Genomic DNA, 22,084 nt, shown 5'->3' on the forward strand with positions numbered 1-22,084 from the left:
GTGATGCTGGTGCTGCCGAGGGTTTGGGTTTGCGAGGAGGGTTCAGCTCTTGGTACTGGGGGCTCCGGTGAGCAGGAGGTGGCACGGGGAGACCCTCGCCTGTGCTGCCAGTTAATCCTCGCCTGTGCTGCCGGTTAATCCTCGCCTGAGAGCGCTTGGGATCAGCCCCGGCTCCGCTCAACACTCAGCTGCGGAGAGAGGGCTCGTGGCCAACACGAAGGGCCATTTCCCTGTCCCCAAGCCAGCCATCCCCTCGTCTCCTGCGAGGCTTTCTGTGCTGGGGTCTCTCCATCTGCCTGGCAGCCCCAGCCCCACTCAGCTCCGTGCCCAACTCTGCTGGCTCCCAGCACTGCCAAGAGGGTGCCTTTGTGGGCACCCCACGCTGCAGCCCTTGGAGCTTTTCGCTGCTCTCTCTCTTCTGCAGCCCTGAAAAGTCAGGCAAGTTCAGGCTGCAAATAATTTATTAAAACCAGATGTGCTCGCTCAGAGCTGCCATGAGGAATTTCAGGGCGCTCCAGCCCCGGGAGGGCCAGCGCAAAGATCCTGCCCTTCCGCCGCGGGGGCGAGACGGGCCGGGGGGTGCCCGGGGAGCGGCGCTGCCCTCCCTGCCCGCTGCCCCTCCTTCCTGCCCGGCCTCCCCAAGGCTCCTGGAAGGGGGCACAGAGGAATTCCAGCCATTTACGAGAAGTTTGCCTGTTAGAAAAACACTTTCTCTGCATGACTCAAGAGCGAATTAGCAGAGCGGGGAGGGAAGGCAGCCGGAGAGCGGAGCAGGACGGCACATCCCGAATGGATCTTCCTTCTGCTGGAAGCAGCGATGGGAGCAGAGATGTCCCCCTGTTCCCTGTTGCCAGCAGGAGCAGCTTCATTTCCACCTCTGCCGCTGTCTGACATAGCCACAGGCACGTCCTCTTCCACCTCCTGCTCTCCCCAGCTCCTTTAGCCTGGAGGTGCTTTGGCACCGCTCCCGGCGGCTCTCCCGGGTTTGGGTGGGAGCGGGTGGATTTTTAGGATTAGCAGGAGGTGGGATGAGCCAGTGCTGAATAAGGCAGGTTTTGAGCCGTGATCGTGATGCAGAGCCGGGCCGGGCCAAGAGCGAGGCGGTGCCGACACGGCAGGCGCTGTCCCACCGCCCGAGCCGTCGGTCAGGAGAGGACAGGGCTGAGCTCTGGCCTTTGTCTTCTCATGAATGCAAACCAGAGCCAAGCACCTTCTAACCTTGTTGCTGCATCCCTGGGTTTTTAGCTCCAGTTGTACATTTTTAGCTCCATCTCTGCATTTTTAGCTCTGTCCCTGCATTTTTAGCTCCATCTCTGCATTTTTAGCTCTGTCTCTGCAGTTTTAGCTCCATTCCCCTGTTTTTAGCTCCATGCAGACTGTGGCACCCTCTGCCCCATCCCTGCAGCCCAGGCAATGGATGGCAGAGCAGCTCCAGGCCAGGCTGGTGAGGCTCAGCCCACACTGTTGGGGCAGAGTGTGGGTAACTTCTCTTTTCAGACTTTCCCAGATCAGCTCAAAGCATTGAGCAATGCAGTGACTGAAACACAAGCTGCTGCTGAAGGATGGAAAGGCTGCACAACCCACCCGGGGTGAGACGTGGGCTGGGAGCACAGAGGAGCAGGAGGGGCCGGTGGCTTCTCCCTGCCCTCCCACCCCCCAGAGCCACTGCATGGTCTGAGCCCCACTCCCAGCACAGACAGTGGAGCCCTTGTGGCCCAGAGCCTGTCCTGGGTGTGAACGTGGCCAAGGGAGGCCGAGCAGCTCAGCCTGTTGCCCCCCACCCATGGCCGTGGGGCACTGAGGGCAGGGAGGAGCAGAGACTGTGGGCACTGCCCCAGGAAATCAGTGTCTCTGTGTAGAGATGCACCAGCAGGAAAGGCAGCTCTGGGTTGGGTGGGAGTCAGGGCTGTGCTGGTTCTGCTCCCACATACTCCCAAGTCTTCTGTCCCCCTCCCCTTCTGGGAGTGGGAAGGTGCTTGAGCCAGGCTCGTGTAGCACCCAGAAAACACCATCCTCCAGCAGCAACTCCCAGGGAGACACTGGCAGTGGAACAAACCTCCTGTCGAGGGTTTGCCAGGTCACAAAATAAACTGGGACTGCCCCACCTGGCAGAGGGAAACTCATTTATGGTGTGACTGAACGTTGGAGGTGAAGCCAAGGCAGCCCCTTGGTGAGTTGTGTTCCCTCTGGTGTCAAGCTGAGTGTGTCACCCCACCCCTGTCCCTGCTCTGGGCACACCCTGCACATCTGTAGGCACCTGGCAGGATGATGATGATGGGTTAGGCTGCTGCCTCCCCTCACCCAAATCTGTGTCCCATCACCAGAACTGGCACAGGGGGCTGAAAATACTCCAGTGCAGCAGCAGGGAGGGGGCTGAGCTCATTCTGTGTTTGGTGGCACGGGCACTCACTGACTTCAGGCACAGTGAGGGGAACCTCAGGTTTGCAAAGAAACCTCTCAGTGGAGGGACCAGCTGTGGGGCTGGGATGGCCAGGGGTGCCCAGAGATACCCTGCACAGCAGCCCCACATGCCTGCAGAGGAGCTGGATGGGCAAACTGCTCTGGTGCTCCCCAGGGATGAGCCCAGAGAGGAGCAGACTCAACATCTTCAGCTGCCAAGGTCCTTTTTCATTTTCTATTGTGTGTTTTTGTAAAGCTGACAAGGCTCAGCCCTGAGAAATCAGAGGAGCCAAGTTGCATCACTGCTCAGCGTGGTTATTGTGGGGAGACTTGGGTGTCCCTTGGTGGGGGAGTGGCCTGGGGGTTGTGACCCACAGAATTTCATCAACAGGCACAAAAAAGGGGGGTTTTATGTCCTCAACACTTCTGGCTTCTAAAAGCAGCTACTGATCTACAGGAAATGAGGGAAAACTCACCTCAGATTTTAATCCTGATGTTCCAGGACAAGATCAATGCCAGTAATTAACTGACTTGGGACTTTTCAGTGATCCCCCCTCTGATCTCACTGCTCTGAGCTGTTGATTGCACCTTTTCTCCTCCACCCTCCTCCTCCTGTCCTGTGTCACCTCCTCACAGCCACTGCAGGAGACCTCGTGCCAACACCCAGAGCAGCAAAGCAGTAAAATCCAAGCAAATGAGTTTCTTAAAACTTATTTTAATATCCATGTCTCATCTGTTGGGTAGAGCCAAAACAGTCTGGCCTGGTTTAAGTTACAAATTCTTCATACACTTTGAGTAAATGAACAGTGTGGCAATAGGGTCTGTTACTGGAAGTGAAACCCACATTAACAGGGGAGGTGTGGCAGCCAGAATTCTACCAGGGTTCTTCACTGCGCTGTCCCCAGGCCCCTGGCTGGTGTCACACAGCAGGATAAATGCTCTGACACAAAACTAATCACACCCACAGAGATGCACACATTGCATGGCCAAGAAACAACAGGACCAGGATAGAAAAAAACCCTCCTAGAATTCTCCCCAGCGTGGACAGACACCAAATCATCACTTTCAGCAAACAGGATGAAGCACCAACCCTGATTTCACCTGACAGAGGCTGAATACACGTGGTGAAGCTGCTTGCTGAACAGCTGACTCCTGGCTTAGAGCAGCAGGGATGGAAAGGGCTGAGAAAGGAAGGCTGAGGATTTAAAGATGCAGTATTTCTGTTCTTTGTTTAAAACACTACAGTTTAGAGACCACCTTAATGCAGCTGCGAGGGAATAAATCCAATTAAAAGCCCGAGAGTCACTACAAAAATAGCAAGAAATCAAAGAGCAGCAGAGTCCTCCACTTCCCTGGCCCATTCCTTAATTCCAACACTGCTCCGTGTTCCAGCTCACTGCAATTCCTGACCTGCTTTAAGCACAGCACCTGCAGTTGATGGCTCACACAAGTGGCAGGTCTCTCTCAGTGTTTGATGGAGAACAGCACTTGCCAGAGATGCCAGTGGGATGCAGAGCCCCCCAAGGAGCCCCCACACTGCCAGAGCTGTGGGTACAGTGCTGGAGGTGCCCCACAGGGACTCACCCACCCCATGGGGGTCTGGGAAGTTGCACAGGAGGAGGGTTTGGTTTCTCACCACACCCCTGAGTCAGAGCAGTGCAGTGCTCAGCTCCCTCCCCAGGCAAACCCTGCCCCTCAACACTGCATCTTTAAATAGTTCTGGCCAAGAGCTCCTGCCACATGCCAGGAGCACTCCAACCTGGCTGCCACATGTTCAAGGGCTGTGCTTTCTGTGTTTTCAGTTTTCCTTCAGTGCAGGGGGGAGCAGAGAGGGAATGGGAGGCTCCTGTTTCACGGCAGGCAGATCCAGCTGAAGGTGCAAGACCCCTCCAGGCAGATTACAGGAGGGAGACAAAAAGAATAATGAGGGTGTTTGCTCCCTTCAAGAGCATTATCTCCTTCCTTCCCATCTGGAATGGGATGCAGCAATGGCAGCAAGTGTGGTGAGTCAGCAAGTTTGAAAAGAAAAGTAGTAAGGGAGAGGGGAAGCTTTGCTGCCAAGTCCCCCAAGGGAGAGGGGCAGACAAGCCTTCAGCTTTGGAATGTTCCTCCATGAGCCAGGCCAGCAGTGAGCTGTGAGGGCACAGATCTCTGCAGTGCCACCCCAGTGCTGCCATCCCTTCCCCTGCTCCCTGCCCGGAGCGGTCGGGGCGTGTCTGCAAAGGGAGCAGCTCTGCAATAAATTAACAAGGTGCAACCGTTGGGAGAGCCACGAGGCAGCAGCTGAAACCTCGTGGCAGCCTGAGCTCTGATCCACTCCCATGACAGATCCACACAGGCCTGTTCTCCCAGGGCTTCACTGCTGAATTATCCACTGGTGAATGACTCCTCAGAGGCCACCCCAAGGGAGCAGAGAGAGCTGCCCCAGCTGCAGAACAGCCACTGCCACCAACCTGCTAATACGGGTTTCACTTGGAGACCAGAAAACTGTTTTCTTCCAAAAAATTGTTATTTTTAAAAAATTGAAATTAATTAGGGGTAAAACACTAACTCTAGTGCCATGAACAGGCAGGATCAACTTTTTTCCCCTCCAAAGGGCAAAGAGTCATATACCATCCCCAGCTGAACCTTGGTGCTTCGAGCTTTTCAGGAGATGTTACCTAAACTTTATTAAAAGAAAAAGAACAATGTTTAAATATCAACACTGGACTAGCCCAGTCTTTTTTTTTTTCCAAAGTCCACATTCTTCATATGAAGCACACACGGCGTCCTGGATTCCCCAAGGCTGCATGTTCAGAAGTTCACAGTACATGGAACCATGTCTTTTTGTGTTGAGTTTCCTCCTCTCCTTGCTCAGAGCAGCCACCCTTTTGTGGTCACTGACTGGATAAAACCTCAAGCCATCTCCTATCCACGTGGCTTGGCCTAAGATGCCGAAGGTTTTCTTGATGAGAGTTGATGTTGTCATGCTCTATGGATGGAAAAAAGCAAGAGAAAAAAAGCACCTGGTGCAGGTTTCTTGAGCCCCTTGCGGATTCCTCCGTTCCGAAGCCGCTGTTTGGGGAAGTCTGGCTTTTTGCCGGTTTCTCGAGCAGTTCTTGGCCTATTGCTCTGCCTCAGTTTGAAGAGCTGTTGTTGGAGGAGCCGGAGGTGGATGCGATGGCAGCCCCGGCTGGGCTGCTGGTGGACACGGATTTGCGGATGTGGGGCAGCAGGTAGGGGTCACAGGCCAGCTGCTGCACGTCTATCCGATCCTCCTTCCGGTAGGCCAGGCACCGCCGGATGAACGCCTGCAGCACCCCAGGGCAAGCAACAGTCAGCGGTTGGGGACACACACGGGGAGCTGGGGGCTCTCTGGGAGCTGGGACAGTGGGACACCCCAGTGCTGGAACTGCTTCCACAGAGACGGCCCAGCTCCTGCACCAAAGCTCATCCTGTACCAGGGAAAGTGCCAGCAGAGGCACACGGGGTTCAGCCTGACAACTGCAGCAATCATGGGATCCCAGGGTGGTTTGGGTTGGGAGGGACCTCAAAGATCATCCAGTTCCAACCCCCTGCTGTGGGATCACAGGGTGGTTTGGGTTGGGAGGGACCTCAAAGATCATCCAGTTCTTCCAACCCCCTGCTGAGGGATCCCAGAGTGGTTTGGGTTGGGAGGGATCTCAAAGATCATCTAGTTCTGACCCCCCCTGCTGTGGGATCCCAGGGTGGTTTGGGTTGGGAGGGACCTCAAAGATCATCCAGTTCCAACCCCCCCCTGCTGTGGGATCTCAGACTGGTTTGGGTTGGGAGGGACCTGAAAGATCATCCAGTTCCAACCCCCCCCTGCTGTGGGATCTCAGACTGGTTTGGGTTGGGAGGGACCTGAAAGACCATCCAGTTCCAACCCCCCCCTGCTGTGGGATCTCAGACTGGTTTGGGTTGGAAGGGACCTGAAAGATCATCCAGTTCTTCCAACCCCCTGCTGTGGGATCCCAGGGTGGTTTGGATTGGGAGGGACCTGACAGATCATCCAGTTCCAACCCCCTGCTGTGGGATCCCAGGGTGGTTTGGATTGGGAGGGACCTCAAAGACCATCTCTGCCATGGGCAGAGGCACCTTCCACTAGCCCAGGCTGCTCAGTTTTGTCCACCCTGGCCTCAAACACCTCCAGGAGTGGGGCATGCAAACCCACTGACCACTGTGCAAGAGGTGAGTATTAAACACAGAATTCCTGCTGGTTTTAGAGAAACCAGAAGGATGGAGCTGCCTGACTGCCCCACAAGCAGATTTACCTTTGCTTCTGGTGTGACTACTGGCTTTGGAGGGAACTGCACCTCGGTAGCTTTCAGGATTGTGTTCTCCTGCAGAATATCTTGTTGTGACTGGTTGTGACCAAAGGGCTACCAAAAGAAAAGAAAACAGTTGTTAAGTTGGTGACAGGCCTTAAAAACGCTGCAGCTCTACTGTTTATCATCACCTGACATCAGCATTTTCCAGGCAAGCAGCCCAGGACTGCTGGGAAGGTGCTGCAGATTCCAGCCAGGACACACTGCTCCCACCCTGAACACAAGGGATCAGGCTGGGATGTGTCTGGGGTGTCTCTGGCTCGGCCAGGAGGCATCTCCACCTTCCTGCAGACCCTGTAGGTCTGTTGCTGCATGTGTCATCCATCTGAGCTGCTGGAGATCCACCCACTCCAGTCTCTGCTGGGCTGGCTCTGTGTGACTGACAGCTCTGAGCAGCACGGGCTGTGTCAGCCCCGGCTTTCACAACTCTTGGTTACCAGGGGCTCCTGGAAACAAGAGCCCATGGAATCCTTTTCCTTCTCCAGCCTATTCCTCCTGCTGTTATAACCCAAATTACCTTCTTTCATTACAAATCTTTTTCTGATCCACACTCTTCCCTCCCAAAAGCCACCCTAAAAACTCCTAGAGTGGGTCTTTGTTCCTACTTTTTTTCTTTTCCCTGAACACTTGCAGCCCTCAAGCCCAATGAAGACTCAGGGCTTTGAAAGTGTTACAAAACAAAACCATACCAAGAACCTCAGTGCCCATAATGGTTTCTGGGAAGATGCCCAGTGGAAAGGGATGTTCTGCAGAATGTCTTTTCTGAAGGAAATGCCACATAGAGCAAAATACAACCTAGTATATTGTCCTCACTTCTCTGCCTTGGGACTGATGGGAAGGAGAGAAGGTGGAAGCACCTAAGCCTGGGGAGAAGGAAGCAGAAGCCCAGGCTGCTCCCAGAAGGTTTGGGAAACACCACTAAGAAAGGAGTTGGATGCTTTCTTACCTTTCTGCCATAGAGACACTGATAGAAGATGACTCCCACTGACCAGACATCAACTTTATTTGAAATCTTTGGAGGTTCTTTCCCAACCACAAAACATTCTGGTGGCAAATACCTGATCAGAAGGAAGTGACAACAGGTTATGAGCAGCAGCTCCAAACACTTTGTATGATTTTCTTAAGAAGGGAAGGGAAAAGCTTCTGTGATGAGATACTGGCTTGGATTTGAGGGACCCCATTTCATTCCCATCTCTGGGCCAGGATCACCAGTGCCCACTCTCCTTCTGGGAACAGGGATCCCAAGGACTCTCCAGACACTCATGTTCTGAGGTGGTCAGCACAGGGAGTTTCTTTTCACCAGAGCACATCAAACAACTCCATTTTCTTTTCTCTTCAGGACTGGTGTTTGTTGTTGAAGGGCTTGGCCAACAATTCCACAATGGAAGCACAGCCAGAACACATATTGCCAGAAATACAACCCCAGATGCCACGTCCCAGTCAGACCCTCAGCCTCTCTCAGGACACAGTCAGGGCTGTTTTTAGGGACAGAACAAAACTGTACAGCACAAAAGGCCTCAGCAAATGTTCTGTGCAGCCGTTGCCCGTGGTGACAGTCGGCAGCTTGGGGGACATCTAAGAGTCACACTGGGTGGCACTCACCAGGGGGCTGCCCTCAGCCACTGACACTTGGCACTGAGGATAAAGGAGTGCTGAAACACCTTTCACATGACACTCAAGAGAAGCCCTGGCTATAGCACTGTGAGATTTACATCTTTTTAGAGAGCTGACTATGGATTTTCATTCCTTGTTTCAGGGGAACACTCTTTCCATCTCCCCAATATCCCTGGATTTCCAAATGGGTACAGCATTCTCCTTGTCCTTGTTTAAGCTGTGAGGCAGTGCCACTCTGGACTGGGAAAGAGCAGCCAAGCCCCACTCCAGAGCTCTCAATCTCAGCAGCATATGCAGCTTTTCACCAGCCCTTTGGAGCAGAGCTGGTTTTCAAACACGAACCCACAGAGCAGCGAAAAGCTGCCAGCCTCCAAAGGAGCTGTGTGACAACAAGAGCAGTTTCCAGGGTCTCAAACCTCCAGTGTCTCAAGCTGTCACAGCCAATGGCAGCACACACAGAGCTGAGACAGATCCAAAGCTGTTTATAAACTGCTCTTGATCTGAACTTGCAAGTGCCCCAGGCAACGCTTACCAGTAAGTACCAGCCCCCTGCGATGTCAGTTCCATGCCATCAACAGAGTTGTAGCTGTCATCATCCATGATTTTGGAAAGTCCAAAATCTGTGATTTTTATCTCTCCACATGCAGTACCATTGACTAGAAGAATGTTACCTAGAGAGGGGACACAAACAGCCTTTAGGATACACATTCAGCAAGGAAACAACAGGAATAAAAGGCACTGAATTCTGGCTCTGCACGAGGACAAGGGACCTACACCGTGAGCTGCAGCAGCCTGGGGCAGATGGTTTCACTCTCAAACCCCTGAGCTCCAGAGACAACCTGGCTCCCAACAAATGTTAGAACTGATCTGCCCATCCTTGAATGACCCAGTGGCCTGATATGACTTGGAGCCCCCAGATCCTGAGCCCTGTTAACCAATGAGTTTGGTGCCCAGGCTGTTCTGACCCCTCCCAAAGGTCCTGTTGGAAGGGCAGGTCAAAAAGGAGGATTAAGCAGGAAGTGCACACACAGAGTTCTGACTCATTCTGCCCAGAAGTTCTGACTTGTCCTGGCCTCTCAACAAGCCAGAAACTCTCTCCTTCCTGACAGTGCTCCCCAGTGACTTTCTAAGCTCAAACAGGACAACTACTGCTTAGGCAAGAGTCTTTCAGAAATCCATCAAGGATCAAGAAGGCAGATCAGCAGTGTTTTCCTCCAAGCCTACAATCAAGGAGCAGCACTGAGTGGTGGCAGTGGGTGAAGCACAGCTGGACACAGCTGCAGGCAGAGCTCAGATAGCTCTGAACAGGGTCAGCAGAGCCAGAGCAACAGCACCACCTCCTGTACACATTCCTCGTGCTGATGCAAGAAACCACATCACACACGGGTTACACAACGCTGATGAAGTGCCACCAGCACAGGGAGACAAGCCAGGGATAACTGCCCAAAGAGATGGAGGAAGTTACTAGACCAGCAAAAAAGTCATGTCACCAACACACATCACCACAACAAATCCCCCTCCTGTGATGCTGCCCAATGGTAAAGAAAAACCTGCACCATTTGGGGAGGATCTTCTCCAGGGCAGATGGAGCTGAAATAATTCAAAGGCAGAGCTGTGCATTTTGTGTGTCCTGAGCTTTGGGAGCTGCCCCACGATATAAACCCCTGAACATTTCCAAATCAACTTATGTCATTAAATTCTCAACCAGATGATTACAGGAAGAATAAGCCAGAAGAATGGGACCTTGAAGCACACTAGTAATTGTGGGAACCTTCATGAAGCAATAAGAGGCTCTCAAGAGCAGAATACAAGCATGACATTAAGAAAATAAACACAGACACTTGGTGGTTGAAGGGCTCCTTCTGACTAAAGAGGCTCCTTTTTCTAGAATGTTAAACTTCCTTGTTTTGTGTTGCAATTCTGGGAGACAATACCCTTTCCACAGCATGTTCTATGCATTTTGGGTTTTTTTTTTACTTGTTGCAAGCTGCTTTTCCCAGACAGCCCTGTCTCCTCTGTGCTGTCTGACCAAAGGAAGCTCCCCCATGTCACCTGTAACCCAGTGCCTTTCACCAGCACCCTTAAGCACAGCATACCTGGTTTAAGGTCATAGTGTATGATGGGAGGTTTGATTTCATTTAAGTATTTTAAAGCATTCACAATCTGCATGATGATGGATCGTGCCTCTTTCTCTGACATGAGCTTGTGCTGCTTCAGGTAGAAGTCCAGATCATTCCCCTCACAGTATTCTAACACTGTACAAAACCTGAAAGCAAACCAGCAGTTGTTGTAATTAAGGCACCTGACAGAAACCAGAACATTTTGTTATTGCTCGCCCGTAACTCACCTATTTGGTCAATATATTAAATTAAGAGTCTGCCAGCCTATTAATTCTTTTCTAAAAATAAGCTCCCAGGAGCACAGGCCTCAATGCTCAACAGTCCAAAGGTCAGAGATCCCCCACTAAAGACCCAGGAGCTGAAAGCTGTACCAGCTGGGGAGTTTGCTCAGCCCAAAGAACAGGATTTACCACTAAAGCACCACATCAGACACAACCCAACCCCCTGGTTTGTGACTACAAACCCAGTGTGTGCTGAAAGGACACCCCAGACAGCTCTGCAGCACAGTCTAACACTGGGGTACCATTCCCTGGAATCTCTGGAAAGTTTTAAATGCTTTGTAGTGCGTAAGTCAAAGCAAGGGAAAGGAAAGCAACACAACTTACGAGTCAGTATCCAGCGAGAAGTAGTCGTAGAGTTTAACTATTCGAGGATGATCCAGTTCTTTGTGGATTCTGTACTCCCTACATGCATGTCTGAAAGCAGCAAAGCCTGAGCATTAGTCATACAAAGTGACTTTATTAGTTCTGCAGATAGTGAACCCAGACACACCACACAGCACCAGCTTCAACCAAACCCCTGCACGCTCCTCCCAAGGGCTCAGAGAAGGCAAGGGAAGGAGGAGCTGCACAGAACAGCCCTTGGGAACCACAGAACCCCACAGCAGCTCCAACACTGGCAATGCTACAAAATAACTCATCTTGATTAATGGGACTGCTTGCCAAAATAGAATAACCTCATAAATCCTTAAGGGATCCAACACAGACGAATACAGAAGTCAGCAAGTTCTAGAAAAATTTCATGAAGCTCAACAGCCCAACTTTCAAGTTTCAAATTCAGCTTAGTCTGTCCCAGTGACTTGTTGGGGAATTAGGATCACAGCTTTACTCTGGAAGCTCTAAGGAAAAGGCTTGTCTGCCACTCTGGAGAGCTTACCTAACCCCTGGCATTAGGGAGCAAGAGTTATACAGACTGCAGAAGTCTTCCAATGAAGAATTTCTTCCTAATATCCAATTTAAACCTACCCTCCTACAGTTTGAATCCATTCCCCTTGTCCTGCCACTCCAGGCCCTTGTAAACAGTCCCTCTCCATCTTTCTTTAGGTTCCCTGCAGGCACTGCAAGGCCACAGTGAGGTCACCCCAAAGCTTCTCCTCTCCAGGCTGAACAATCCCAGCTGTCCCAGCTGAGCTGCTCCATCCTCTGCCCATCCTGGGGCCTCCTCTGGGCTCTCCAGCAGCTCCATGTCCTTCTGTGCTGGGCCCAGGGCTGGAGCAGCTCTGCAGGGGGGTCTCACCTGAGCAAAGGGGCAGAATCCCCACCCTGATTTGCTGCCCAGAGAAGCTGTGGCTGCCCCAGCCCTGGGAGTGTCCCAGGCCAGGTTGGACAGGGCTTGGAGCCCCCTGGGCTGGTGGGAGGTGTCCCTGCCCATGGCAGGGGTGGGATCCTTAAGTTTTCCTCCATCCCAAACCATTCTGGAATCCTGTGATTCCATGGAGTTGGAGGATGTTCTAGGCTGGGTTTAAAGCCAGAGACCTGAGAGCCTCTTCCAGTGCCCAAAGGGGCTCCAGGAGAGCTGGAGAGGGACTGGGGACAAGGGATGGAGGGACAGGACACAGGGAATGGCTTCCCACTGCCAGAGGGCAGGGACAGATGGGATATTGGGAAGGAATTCCTGGCTGGGAGGGTGGGCAGGCCCTGGCACAGGTGCCCAGAGAAGCTGTGGCTGCCCCAGCCCTGGGAGTGTCCCAGGCCAGGCTGGACAGGGCTTGGAGCACCCTGGGCTGGTGGGAGGTGTCCCTGCCCATGGCAGGGGGTGGAATGGGATGAGCTTTATGGCCCTTCCAACTCAAACCACTCTAAGATTCTATGACAGACCTACAGTCCTCCCCATCTGTGAGAGGATCAATGACTGTGGGAAACAAAGGGAAGGGGGAGGTTTTCAGGGAACACAATGTAGGTGTGTACCTGGAAGATGGGCATGAAAAACTGTGTCCCACAAACCAGCTTAAACATTTCAGAGAGGAGAAGCCACTTTAACACTGTCCTCACAGAGCACTGGTGCCAGAGGGCTCATACAAAACTCTGTGTGTGTCTGTGCACATTTAAAACATTTGTGTTCTGACCATAACTTTTTAAAGCAGCTACTGGGACAGAGAGTGGCTTTTGAGATGTGGCAAACACAGGAATAAAACTGGCAGCCTGTTCAGAGACAGTGGATAACCAAATGCAGGAGGAGTTTGGAAACATGGCTGGCTGCTTTACAGATCCACTTACTTGTGATAGTTTTCCTTCTTCTCATCTCTCCAGTTTTTATTTAACTGGTGTATTTTCACAGCTACGTATCTCTGTTCTGTTAAATCAAATGCCTGCAGAGAGAAGAGCTGACAATCAGTGGGAGTCCCAGCTCCAAGTTAACACTGCAAAAGCAGACAAGCTCTAACAAACCAATATCCCCACCCAGGAAATCAGCATTACAACATACTGAGGGAAAAGCAAAGCCACATTTTGATGTAATTAGTTTCACTAATGAAACCAAGCAACTCTGAAAACAATTGACTGTTTTGTGCTTTGATCTGACCTTCTCCATGAAATCTAACTCATGCTGCATTTATTCTGACATTTTACCACCACAGCTACAAAGGGACCAGAAAGGCCAATCTAGCACAATATAGACAGTTCTGACATGGGCAAAGACCCTGCCATTTTCCCAGTCAAGTCCCCAACTCATTTTCTACACTTGGTTAAAAAAAACCCAACTGAAAATACAGAGGATTTTTCAATATTTTGTTTCAAACTGGTAGCTCAGCTCTGAACTTGGAGCATAACCTTTCAGGGTATTTAGAGCTGGAGAATTCAATGGCAGAGCTGTGTGATCTTGTGCTGCATTTCCCCCTCCACTTTGTACTATTAAACAGTCCTCAAAGAATGGATCTATGGAATTGTTCTCCTGGAGAAGTGCAGAACTCCTGTCTGAGAAACTCTGAGAGCAGCAACAGCTAATAATTAACTACAATTGTAAGCAAACAGGGATAATGTGTGTTCATCTCAAAAGCTGCCTATTTAATTCCTAATGCTTAATAGATTGGCCAAGACCCTGGAGAAGAAGGGCCAAGCATTTCTTTGTTTTAATAACACAGTTACAGCTCTTCAGAGCAGTCAGGTAGGAAGCATTCAGACACCCTCCTGCTTTCATCTGTGGAGCCAAAACCTTCTGCTTAGTCAGCAAAGCCTCCAAAGCAGCTCAGAGAACTCACACACAGCTCACCCTCTTCTCTTTTTCCCCACCTGAGCAGCCTGGGACACTTAGTTCAGGTACCTAATGTTGTGCTGCATCAAAATAATAAAGCACTGTGAAGTTTCCACTATTTGCACTGGCCTAATTATTTTCATTACAGCCAAATTCAACTTGAATTAAAAGCTACTGAGGACAGATGGGGAATATTGAGAACTGGAATGGCTCTAAGCACAACAGTCAAAGAGCAAGCACTGAAGTATCCCAGGTCTGGGCTGTCAGGAGTGCTGACACACAAGGAATCCTCAGTTCTAAGAAGTCCCAAAACTACACACACACCCTCCCAGTCTGCTCCTTCAGAGTGTAAAATGAAGGCACAAGAAACAAAGCCTTCTACCCCCAGGAAATGCAGGTTTTGCTCTTATTATTGAGCTGTTTTCTCTGCTTTGCAGAGATGTTCAGACCTGCCAAGACTCAGGCACTGCAGGTGTTTCTGGGCAGCACTGGAAGAAACAAGTGCTTTGCTTCTCTGCCCTGACAAAGCCTGAAGACTCAGTGCAACATTTTCTTGACAGAGACTTGCAGGAAATTTGACCTCTGCGGACAAGAGCAGCACCTGAAAATCTCAACTGTGCTGCCTAATGCACGTCAGATGCACCATGAGCTTTGTCCTCCCTTCTTCCCTCCACAACCACACCCAGCACTGAGAAAACAAGTGGAAAAAATTCTGCTTCCTGCAGTAGTTCCCTGCACATTCAGATTCCAGCACAGATTGCCACTTCAGAGTTACCTTATATACTTCACTGAAGCCACCTCTACCCAGAAGATGTAGCAACAAATATCTATCATTTAGCGTTGGATGATCTTTAAATCTGGTGAGAAAAGACAAGGGTCAAGAACACAGAGAAATAAATCACAGCTACTGCACAGCTGAGAAACAACTTTTAGACAGAAAAATGTTCAAATTGTGTTAATGTCTGACACATTTGACACTATTTGATCACTTTGCAATGGTGAAAGGCTACACAGTTGGAAACCCTTGTCTTACATGAACTTACACTGTCCCACCCCCAATCAACTGAGTTGCAACAAGAAATTAAAAAGGATTGATAAGAGAACAAATAAAAATTGCTTGAAGTTCTTATCCCTGAATCCCATGTGCTTACTGTGAATTATCTTCATTGTGTATCCTTTTCAATTCCCTGATGTGAAGATTCCTAACCCTCTCTAGCCGTTCCAGCTCCGCCTGGATCTCTGCTTCTTCCTGCTCAGGGAGAACCAAAAGGAACACAACACTGGGTAAGATACTGCAGGGAGCACTTGGGAACACAATGTCACTGCACTTCCAAAGGGGTTATTTCAAATAACTTGTCTGGGAGATCAAAGAGATGGTCCAAGTCAACTAAGAGTCAGGTGGAAGGTGACAGGAGTGAAAACTGGGCAGTTTTATAGGATTCATAGAATGGATTGGGTTGGAAAAGACCTCCAAGATCATCAAGTCCAACCCTTGGTCCAACTCCAGTCCCTTTACCAGATCATGGCACTCAGTGCCACGGCCAAGCTCAGCTGAAAAACCTCCAGGGATGGGGAATCCACCCCCTCTCTGGGCAGCCCATTCCAATCCCTGAGCACTCTCTCTGCAAAGAATTTCTTTCTCATCTCCAACTTCAATTTCCCCTGGCAGAGCTTGAGCCCATCGTGCCCCCTTGTCCTATTGCTGAGTGCCTGGGAGAAGAGACCAACCCCCACCTGGCCAGAACTTCCCTTCAGGCAGTTCCAGACAGTGCTGAGGTCACCTCTGAGCCTCCTCTTCTCCAGGCTGAACACCCCCAGCTCCCTCAGCCTCTCCCCACAGCACTTGTGCTCCAGTCCCTTCTCCAGCCTCGTTGTTCTTCTCAGTTGGGTTGGAAGAGACCTCTGAGATCACCAAGTCCAACCCTTGATCCAACCCTACTGTGATCACCAGCCCAGGGCACTCTGTGCCCTGGGCTGGTGATCACAGTAGGGTTGGATCAAGAGATGCTGGATTCTGTGTCCCTGGAGGTGTTTAAGAGGAGACTCAGAGCCACATCCAGTCCCTTCTCCAGCCTCGTTGCTCTTCTCTGGCCCCGCTCCAACCCCTCAATCTCTTGCCTCAACTGAGGGGCCCAGAACTGAACACAACACTCAAGGTGTGGCCTCCCCAAGGCAGAGTCCAGGGGAAGGGTCACACACTGCACAGACAGGAGCTGATGTATCTTTACACCTCCTTGTTTTTAACACTGTGTTTAATTAAAGCCCCTTGTTCTGTGGTGCTGCTCCTTCCCTAAGTGCTGTGCAGCTGTTTCTGTAGGAATTTCAGTTCTGCTGGCACAAAAAGGACAGGCCTCAGGAGTGAGGGCAGGCATGTCATGGTGCCACGTGGGGATGGGGCAGCACCCAGACAGGATGGGAAATGTGAGAGAACAACACTGTGTCCTGTTAGTGGTAAGTGCCAGAACAGGTCAGAGTGTTCCTCAGTGCCATGGGGAAGTTCTGACAAACTGTTTGTCCAATTGGAAGTTCAGGTTCCCTCAAACATGACATGAGAACTCCCATCACTGTGGCCAGGGCTGCAAACCTCAATGAAAACTGCCCCTTGAGCAGAATGATTCCTATCTGTGATTCAAGGGACATTGTTACCCATCTGTCTTGTGACTCTGCTCCCTCCCTTTCCAACTTGCTCTATTTTTAGAGATAAAGAATGAGCCAGTTTCCAAAAGTGGGGAAGGATAAGCTCAGCTTCAGACAATGCCACGATCCCACCACATTACTTCACTTTCCATTAAGGTCCATTTCCAAAAGGATTTCTCCATTCCAGGGTGGCAGTGCCACGTGCCAGGGCAGATGGACCTGTGGTTAATCCCCTGGAGCAGTGTGGGAGCTGTGGAGCCAACATTCCCCTGCCCACATCACTTCCCTTTGTTCACAGGTCAATAAAGCACAGTGGGCACAGTGCCAGCAGATTCCATGTGTGCAGTAACTTTCCCTTCCACTGAAAAACCCAAGTTGTACAGAGGCATAAATGAGGCCTTGGGTTCAATTTGTGTGTCAAGGTTAGAGGAAAAAACCTCTATGTGGAGCTTGGGCACCATCTGAGAAAAGACAGGGCAACATTTGCTCACTTCCTCTCTGTTTCATTTAGAAAACTCCTTGGCCTTGGCAGAGATCACACCTACCCAGAAAATGGCAGAGGACATCTATTTCTTTTGGTCAGAATTTCATCTGTTGAAATGTCCCAGAAAACTTATTTATAGGTCACTGTAATCACTTTCAAGGTAAGCAACAGCTTATCTAAATATAACCTCAGCTGCAGGTACAGTTCCTGCTGAAGCCAAGGCACTTGGGAACAAATGGGCACTGCAGCTGCCTCAACAGGACTGGTCTGCAACAGCCCAAGAGATTTTACTGGACTGATAAGGTTGGTTACTCAATATTGCAAAGAACTGGGAAACTCAATGCCTGTTGGGTTTTGTTGTTGTGTTCTGTTTCCTTCCCTTGGCTCATTCCCTCCTGGACACACTCAGAGCCCAGCACCAGGCAGGTCACAGTGACAGAAGGTGCATCAAAGGAATGGAACTCTCTGCATGAAATCCTAACTGTAAGGACACAAATCTATTTATTGAAGCAAAGAACACCTTTCCTCAATACCACTGCCCTGGGAAAAAAATATTACACAATCCTGGCTGTCCCTTTCCAGCAACAAAACCTTCTCACTCATCAAACAAAGAGCAGTGACCTCTACAGAGAAATAAATGCTCCTGTTCACAGAACACTGAATCAAAAAGCCTTTGCTGCAGTCAGTTCTTACCTTTTTAAGATGACCCAGTCGGAGTTTGAAGATCTCCTCCTGTTCATGGTATTCTGCTAATGTTAACCTGCATAAAAGAGATCAACACATGAGATTTCACCCAAAATGAGCAGTCTGTGAACACACATCACCAGTGCAGTGACATCTGCACAGAGGGGATCAGTGGCCAGCACAACATTTTGTAGGTAAACTCTGCAATCCATATTTCTTAATAATCAATCTAAAGGACAATGAAAACTTAAACCTTAACAAAGCACATTAATTCCAAATCTCCAACAACACCTATCTAGGCTAGTGACTGACTTTTAACAGAGACAGCTAAACCAGAGTCTTAATATGGAACACTGAAGCAAAAGTATTCCACACCTTGTTTGCTTTACTGACTCCCTTTCAAACTTCCCTTTGTAATAAGCTGGATAATTCCACCCAGCTGCTTATTCTGGGACCAGGAGCACACCTGACCCCAGGCCATGACCTGGGATTCAGAGATTCTTCCTGTTTCAGGTTCTACCAAGTGACTTCCAGGGACATCTTGTGAAATTTCCTGTATCTCTGACCTCCCATGGAATTGGGAGAAGCAATGGGATAAGGGGAATAATCCCTATTTATTGATGGTAAATGATGTGCAAAGTTGTGGTTGGTCAAACAGAGTTCTGTGTTTTCCATGTTTTTAATACAAAGGGCTTGGAGCACCCTGGGCTGGTGGGAGGTGTCCCAGCTCATGGCAGGGGTGGCACTGGGTGGGCTTTGAGGTCCCTTCCAACCCAAACCATTCCATGGTTCTGTTCTATAACCCAAGTGTGCCCTGTAGGACAGAGACAAAGCTCAGCCTTGCACTAGAACAACGACAGATCCCATCACTTGTGACATTCAATGACATGCTGACATCTTTAAAAATGAATCACTACATTAATTGTCTCACTTTTACCAACAAGGAATTTGGTAAAAGCACCACATGTGACCACAGAGCTCTGAAGCCCATTAGGGCTGCATCTATTTACTCTGTACACGAGATCTGCACGTGACAGTGTATAAATATCTTTTTCTGAACCTAAACTGAGTTCAAAGCATATCCCAGGAGGGTTCCTGTAGCAGCAGTTGTGGCTCTGCACAGCACTTTACACAAAGGTTACTGCAGGAGGTCTCCACAGCATCAATGCCACAACCAGTTTGAGGAGGGGACAAAGTCCTTTGTGCAGCTTGGGGCACTGATCAGTAAACTGAGAGAATATTCAGCTGATTGAGCATCTTGACATGCCCCAACCTCCCTCCTCTGTTGAAAATGCAGAGGGGTCCACAGAGTTAAACCAAGTGCTAAAGCAGCATTAAATGTATATTTAACTGACAAATTTAATGCAAAACTCACAAGCCAAGTTCTATTGGAAAGAATCTCGACCATAAGGAAGTGCTTATTAGAAATTAAAGATATGCACAAACACAGCCAGTACCATAAATGTTCACATGTTGTGCCATTTCACATAAAGCTGTGAAATGGACTGGATGATCCTTGTGGGTCCCCTCCAGCTCAGGATATTCTGTGATTCTGATCACAGCCTCAATTTTAATCAGATTCAGCTAATTAAAAAGACCATCCCAAAAGTTTAGGTCTTTCTGGGATTGTCTGGTTGCTGTTGCTGTATAAGGAATAAAAAGACAATTGGATAAACCAGCAACAGGCTTTGCACATATTCTTGTGCCCAAATGCTAAACAGCACCAGTGTCCTCATTAAGGCAGAGATGTAATTAGTACCACCAGATGTAACGAGCACCACCAGGCCAACCCTGCCCAAAATAGCTGCCTGTGACAGCAACCATGACAAAAATCAGGGGGGCTCTGAGACAAACACTGCCCTGTTTCACACAGACATGCTGGAAAACACACCACCTCCAGTGCAGCTTTGGGCTGCCCTAACAAATCTCAGACAGGCCCAGCAGATTATTCTTCCTCAATGAAAATCCTTTTCTCATTCACAGCTAGAAGCTCATTCTGGGAGAGCACATGTTTAGATTTGCATCACAGGACCTTCCTCTCCTTTTTAAGACACAGCAACAAGCAGGAAGCAAAGAGGAACCAAAAATGAAAGGGGAATTTGGCTGTCTGCTTCTCATTCAACTTTTAGAAACATTTATAACTTAAATTGCCTAAAAGTGAGTCTTTGTAAGAGTTCCACAAGAAAAAGCCTCCCTCCAAAAGTCAGAATATTTTGTTCCTGATACACAATGGTCCAACAAATGCACTCATAGGGGAACTAATGATTAAGCAAGTAGTCAGTCAGTCCAGTGGCTACAGCTGACTTGCAAGAAACATGTTTTCATAAGCTACAACACTCCACATGAACCACATCCATACCCTGGCAAGCACTTTTTATCAACTACACCACAAGGAGCTCTTTGAAACCACAAAGATGTAACCCTAAAACACATCAGTGAAGAATGATAAGCCAGCAAGAACAGAGAAAAAGACCTGGTGGCACAAACCCCTGGCAGAGCTGGGTTATGCCAAGGCAGCCTCAGCACAGGCAGCAGCTCCCTCAGGGTCACAGACATGACCATTCCAGGCCTGTCCTGCCATGTCTCCAGGACAAGCCACTCTACAGCAGCACCAGTTTGCTGAAAACAATCCCACAAACGTCTGGAAAGCTCCTCCTGCCCCTCAGAAGTCAAAGTTTACCACAATGAACTGCAACACATCAAAACATCCACACACACACACATTCCATTGGCTCCTCCCACCTCGAACCTTGCAAAGCAAAAGGAGAGCTCTCAAGTTTTGTTCAGTTCTTTTTCAAGCTCACTTGGCCAGAATGAGGGGTGAATGTCTCCAAACAAGTTAGTTATTGCCCTCCAGCTGATCTGCAGGTCCCTGGATCCCATTTGGGGGCACTGCCCTGGCTGCTGAGGGCACCCTGAACATCAGGATTCACCCACTGCCATCTCTGTTGGGACTGCACAAGGCAGTGGGAGCTTTTGCTTCTCATGCCCTTTTAATGATTGAGACCAAGAATTCAAAAGGCTTCAGGAACTCTGAGGTCAAATCAAGCCCAGGAGATTTGATAGTGCAAAATGAAAAGTGTCATTGAGAGTTATGGTATTGCCTACAGCAAGAAAATGAAGTCTGTAAAGGGAACTCACAGAAGGCAGGGGAAGTCCCTGAGTTAATGTATTTCCAGCTCATAAAAACTTCCAAAAAATGTATTAAATTTCTTGTGAGACTTAGTTTTACTCTCTAAGACTATGAAGACTCTTAGAACATCAGTAACTTCAAAAGAGGTAGGGTTTAAAATCTGTAGCACTTCCACTACCTTTCCATTTCCCTGACCCAGGTAGGAGCAAAGAACTGCTCAGGGGACACAGCCAATGCTCTATAGAGAGCATCTTATTTCTCCAGCATCCCAAATTCACTGTTTGAAAATTCAACCTCAGAATTCTCCCCAGAAAGTCCATAGAAATAAAGGCTTCTGAATGGCTACAATTTTGTTTTCTTTAAAAAATACTCCATGATTCATACCAGACAACTCTGAACTTGCAACACTTCAGTACAACCCTGAGATCAGCTCAGTTGGTTAAAACTTGGGTGTAACAATGCCAAGGTCATGGGTTCAATCCCCTGTGTGGGCCATTGACTTGAGAGTTGGACTTGATGATCCTTGTGGGTCCCTTCCAGCTCAGAATAGTCTGGGATTCTGTGAATGGGTTGGGAGGAACCTTAAAGCTCATCCAGTACCACCTCCTGCCATGGACAGGGACACCTCAGTTGGTTAAAACTTGGTTGTAACGATGCCAAGGTCATGGGTTCAATCCCCTGTGTGGGGCACTGACTTGAGTTGGACTCGATGATCCTTGTGGGTCCCTTGCAGCTCAGAATAGTCTGGGATTCTGTGAATGGGTTGGGAGGAACCTTAGAGCTCATCCAGTGCCACCCCCTGCCATGGACAGGGACACCTCAGTTGGTTAAAACTTGGTTGTAATGATGCCAAGGTCATGGGTTCAATCCCCTGTGTGGGCCATTGACTTGAGAGTTGGACTCAATGATCCTTGTGGGTCCCTTCCAGCTCAGAATAGTCTGGGATTTCTGTGTTGTTGACACAATCATATCAATAAATCTATGAAAGTCAAACCCAACACAACAGAAATACTGAAAAGGTAACTGCATTACAAGAAAAATAAAGTTATGCTCATACAAACTACACTCAGCAATGCTCCCTGTTTTACTCCAACTAAAACCACTCAGACCTGCAGCCAGACGTTGCTGGGGCCAGGCTAATTCCACAACACCGTACAGAGGCAAGATCCCATTTCCCAGGAGGTGTTTGGGGCTCTACCCCAGAGCCCTGCAGTGC

The 22,084-nt window shown here is 49.4% G+C and overlaps 1 protein-coding gene across 3 annotated transcripts in view; it reads right to left on the reverse strand.

Moving 5' to 3' along the window:
- Nucleotides 1–3,095: 3,095 nt before the first annotated feature.
- The window catches only part of TLK2 (tousled like kinase 2), a 50,586-nt gene continuing 31,597 nt past the window's right edge, over nucleotides 3,096–22,084 (reverse strand). For all 3 annotated transcript variants that reach the window (XM_071577347.1, XM_071577348.1, XM_071577346.1), the window contains 10 exons: nucleotides 17,745–17,811; nucleotides 15,082–15,179; nucleotides 14,706–14,787; nucleotides 12,958–13,049; nucleotides 11,068–11,157; nucleotides 10,439–10,608; nucleotides 8,875–9,013; nucleotides 7,675–7,786; nucleotides 6,675–6,782; nucleotides 3,096–5,690 (listed from right to left, as the gene is read on the reverse strand). In XM_071577347.1, coding sequence (XP_071433448.1) covers nucleotides 5,517–5,690; nucleotides 6,675–6,782; nucleotides 7,675–7,786; nucleotides 8,875–9,013; nucleotides 10,439–10,608; nucleotides 11,068–11,157; nucleotides 12,958–13,049; nucleotides 14,706–14,787; nucleotides 15,082–15,179; nucleotides 17,745–17,811 — 1,132 coding nt within the window. In that variant the 3' untranslated portion in view covers nucleotides 3,096–5,516. The remainder of the gene's footprint in view (nucleotides 5,691–6,674; nucleotides 6,783–7,674; nucleotides 7,787–8,874; nucleotides 9,014–10,438; nucleotides 10,609–11,067; nucleotides 11,158–12,957; nucleotides 13,050–14,705; nucleotides 14,788–15,081; nucleotides 15,180–17,744; nucleotides 17,812–22,084) is intronic.

This window comes from Pithys albifrons, chromosome 25 (genome assembly GCF_047495875.1).
Source record: "Pithys albifrons albifrons isolate INPA30051 chromosome 25, PitAlb_v1, whole genome shotgun sequence".
NCBI lineage: Eukaryota > Metazoa > Chordata > Aves > Passeriformes > Thamnophilidae > Pithys > Pithys albifrons.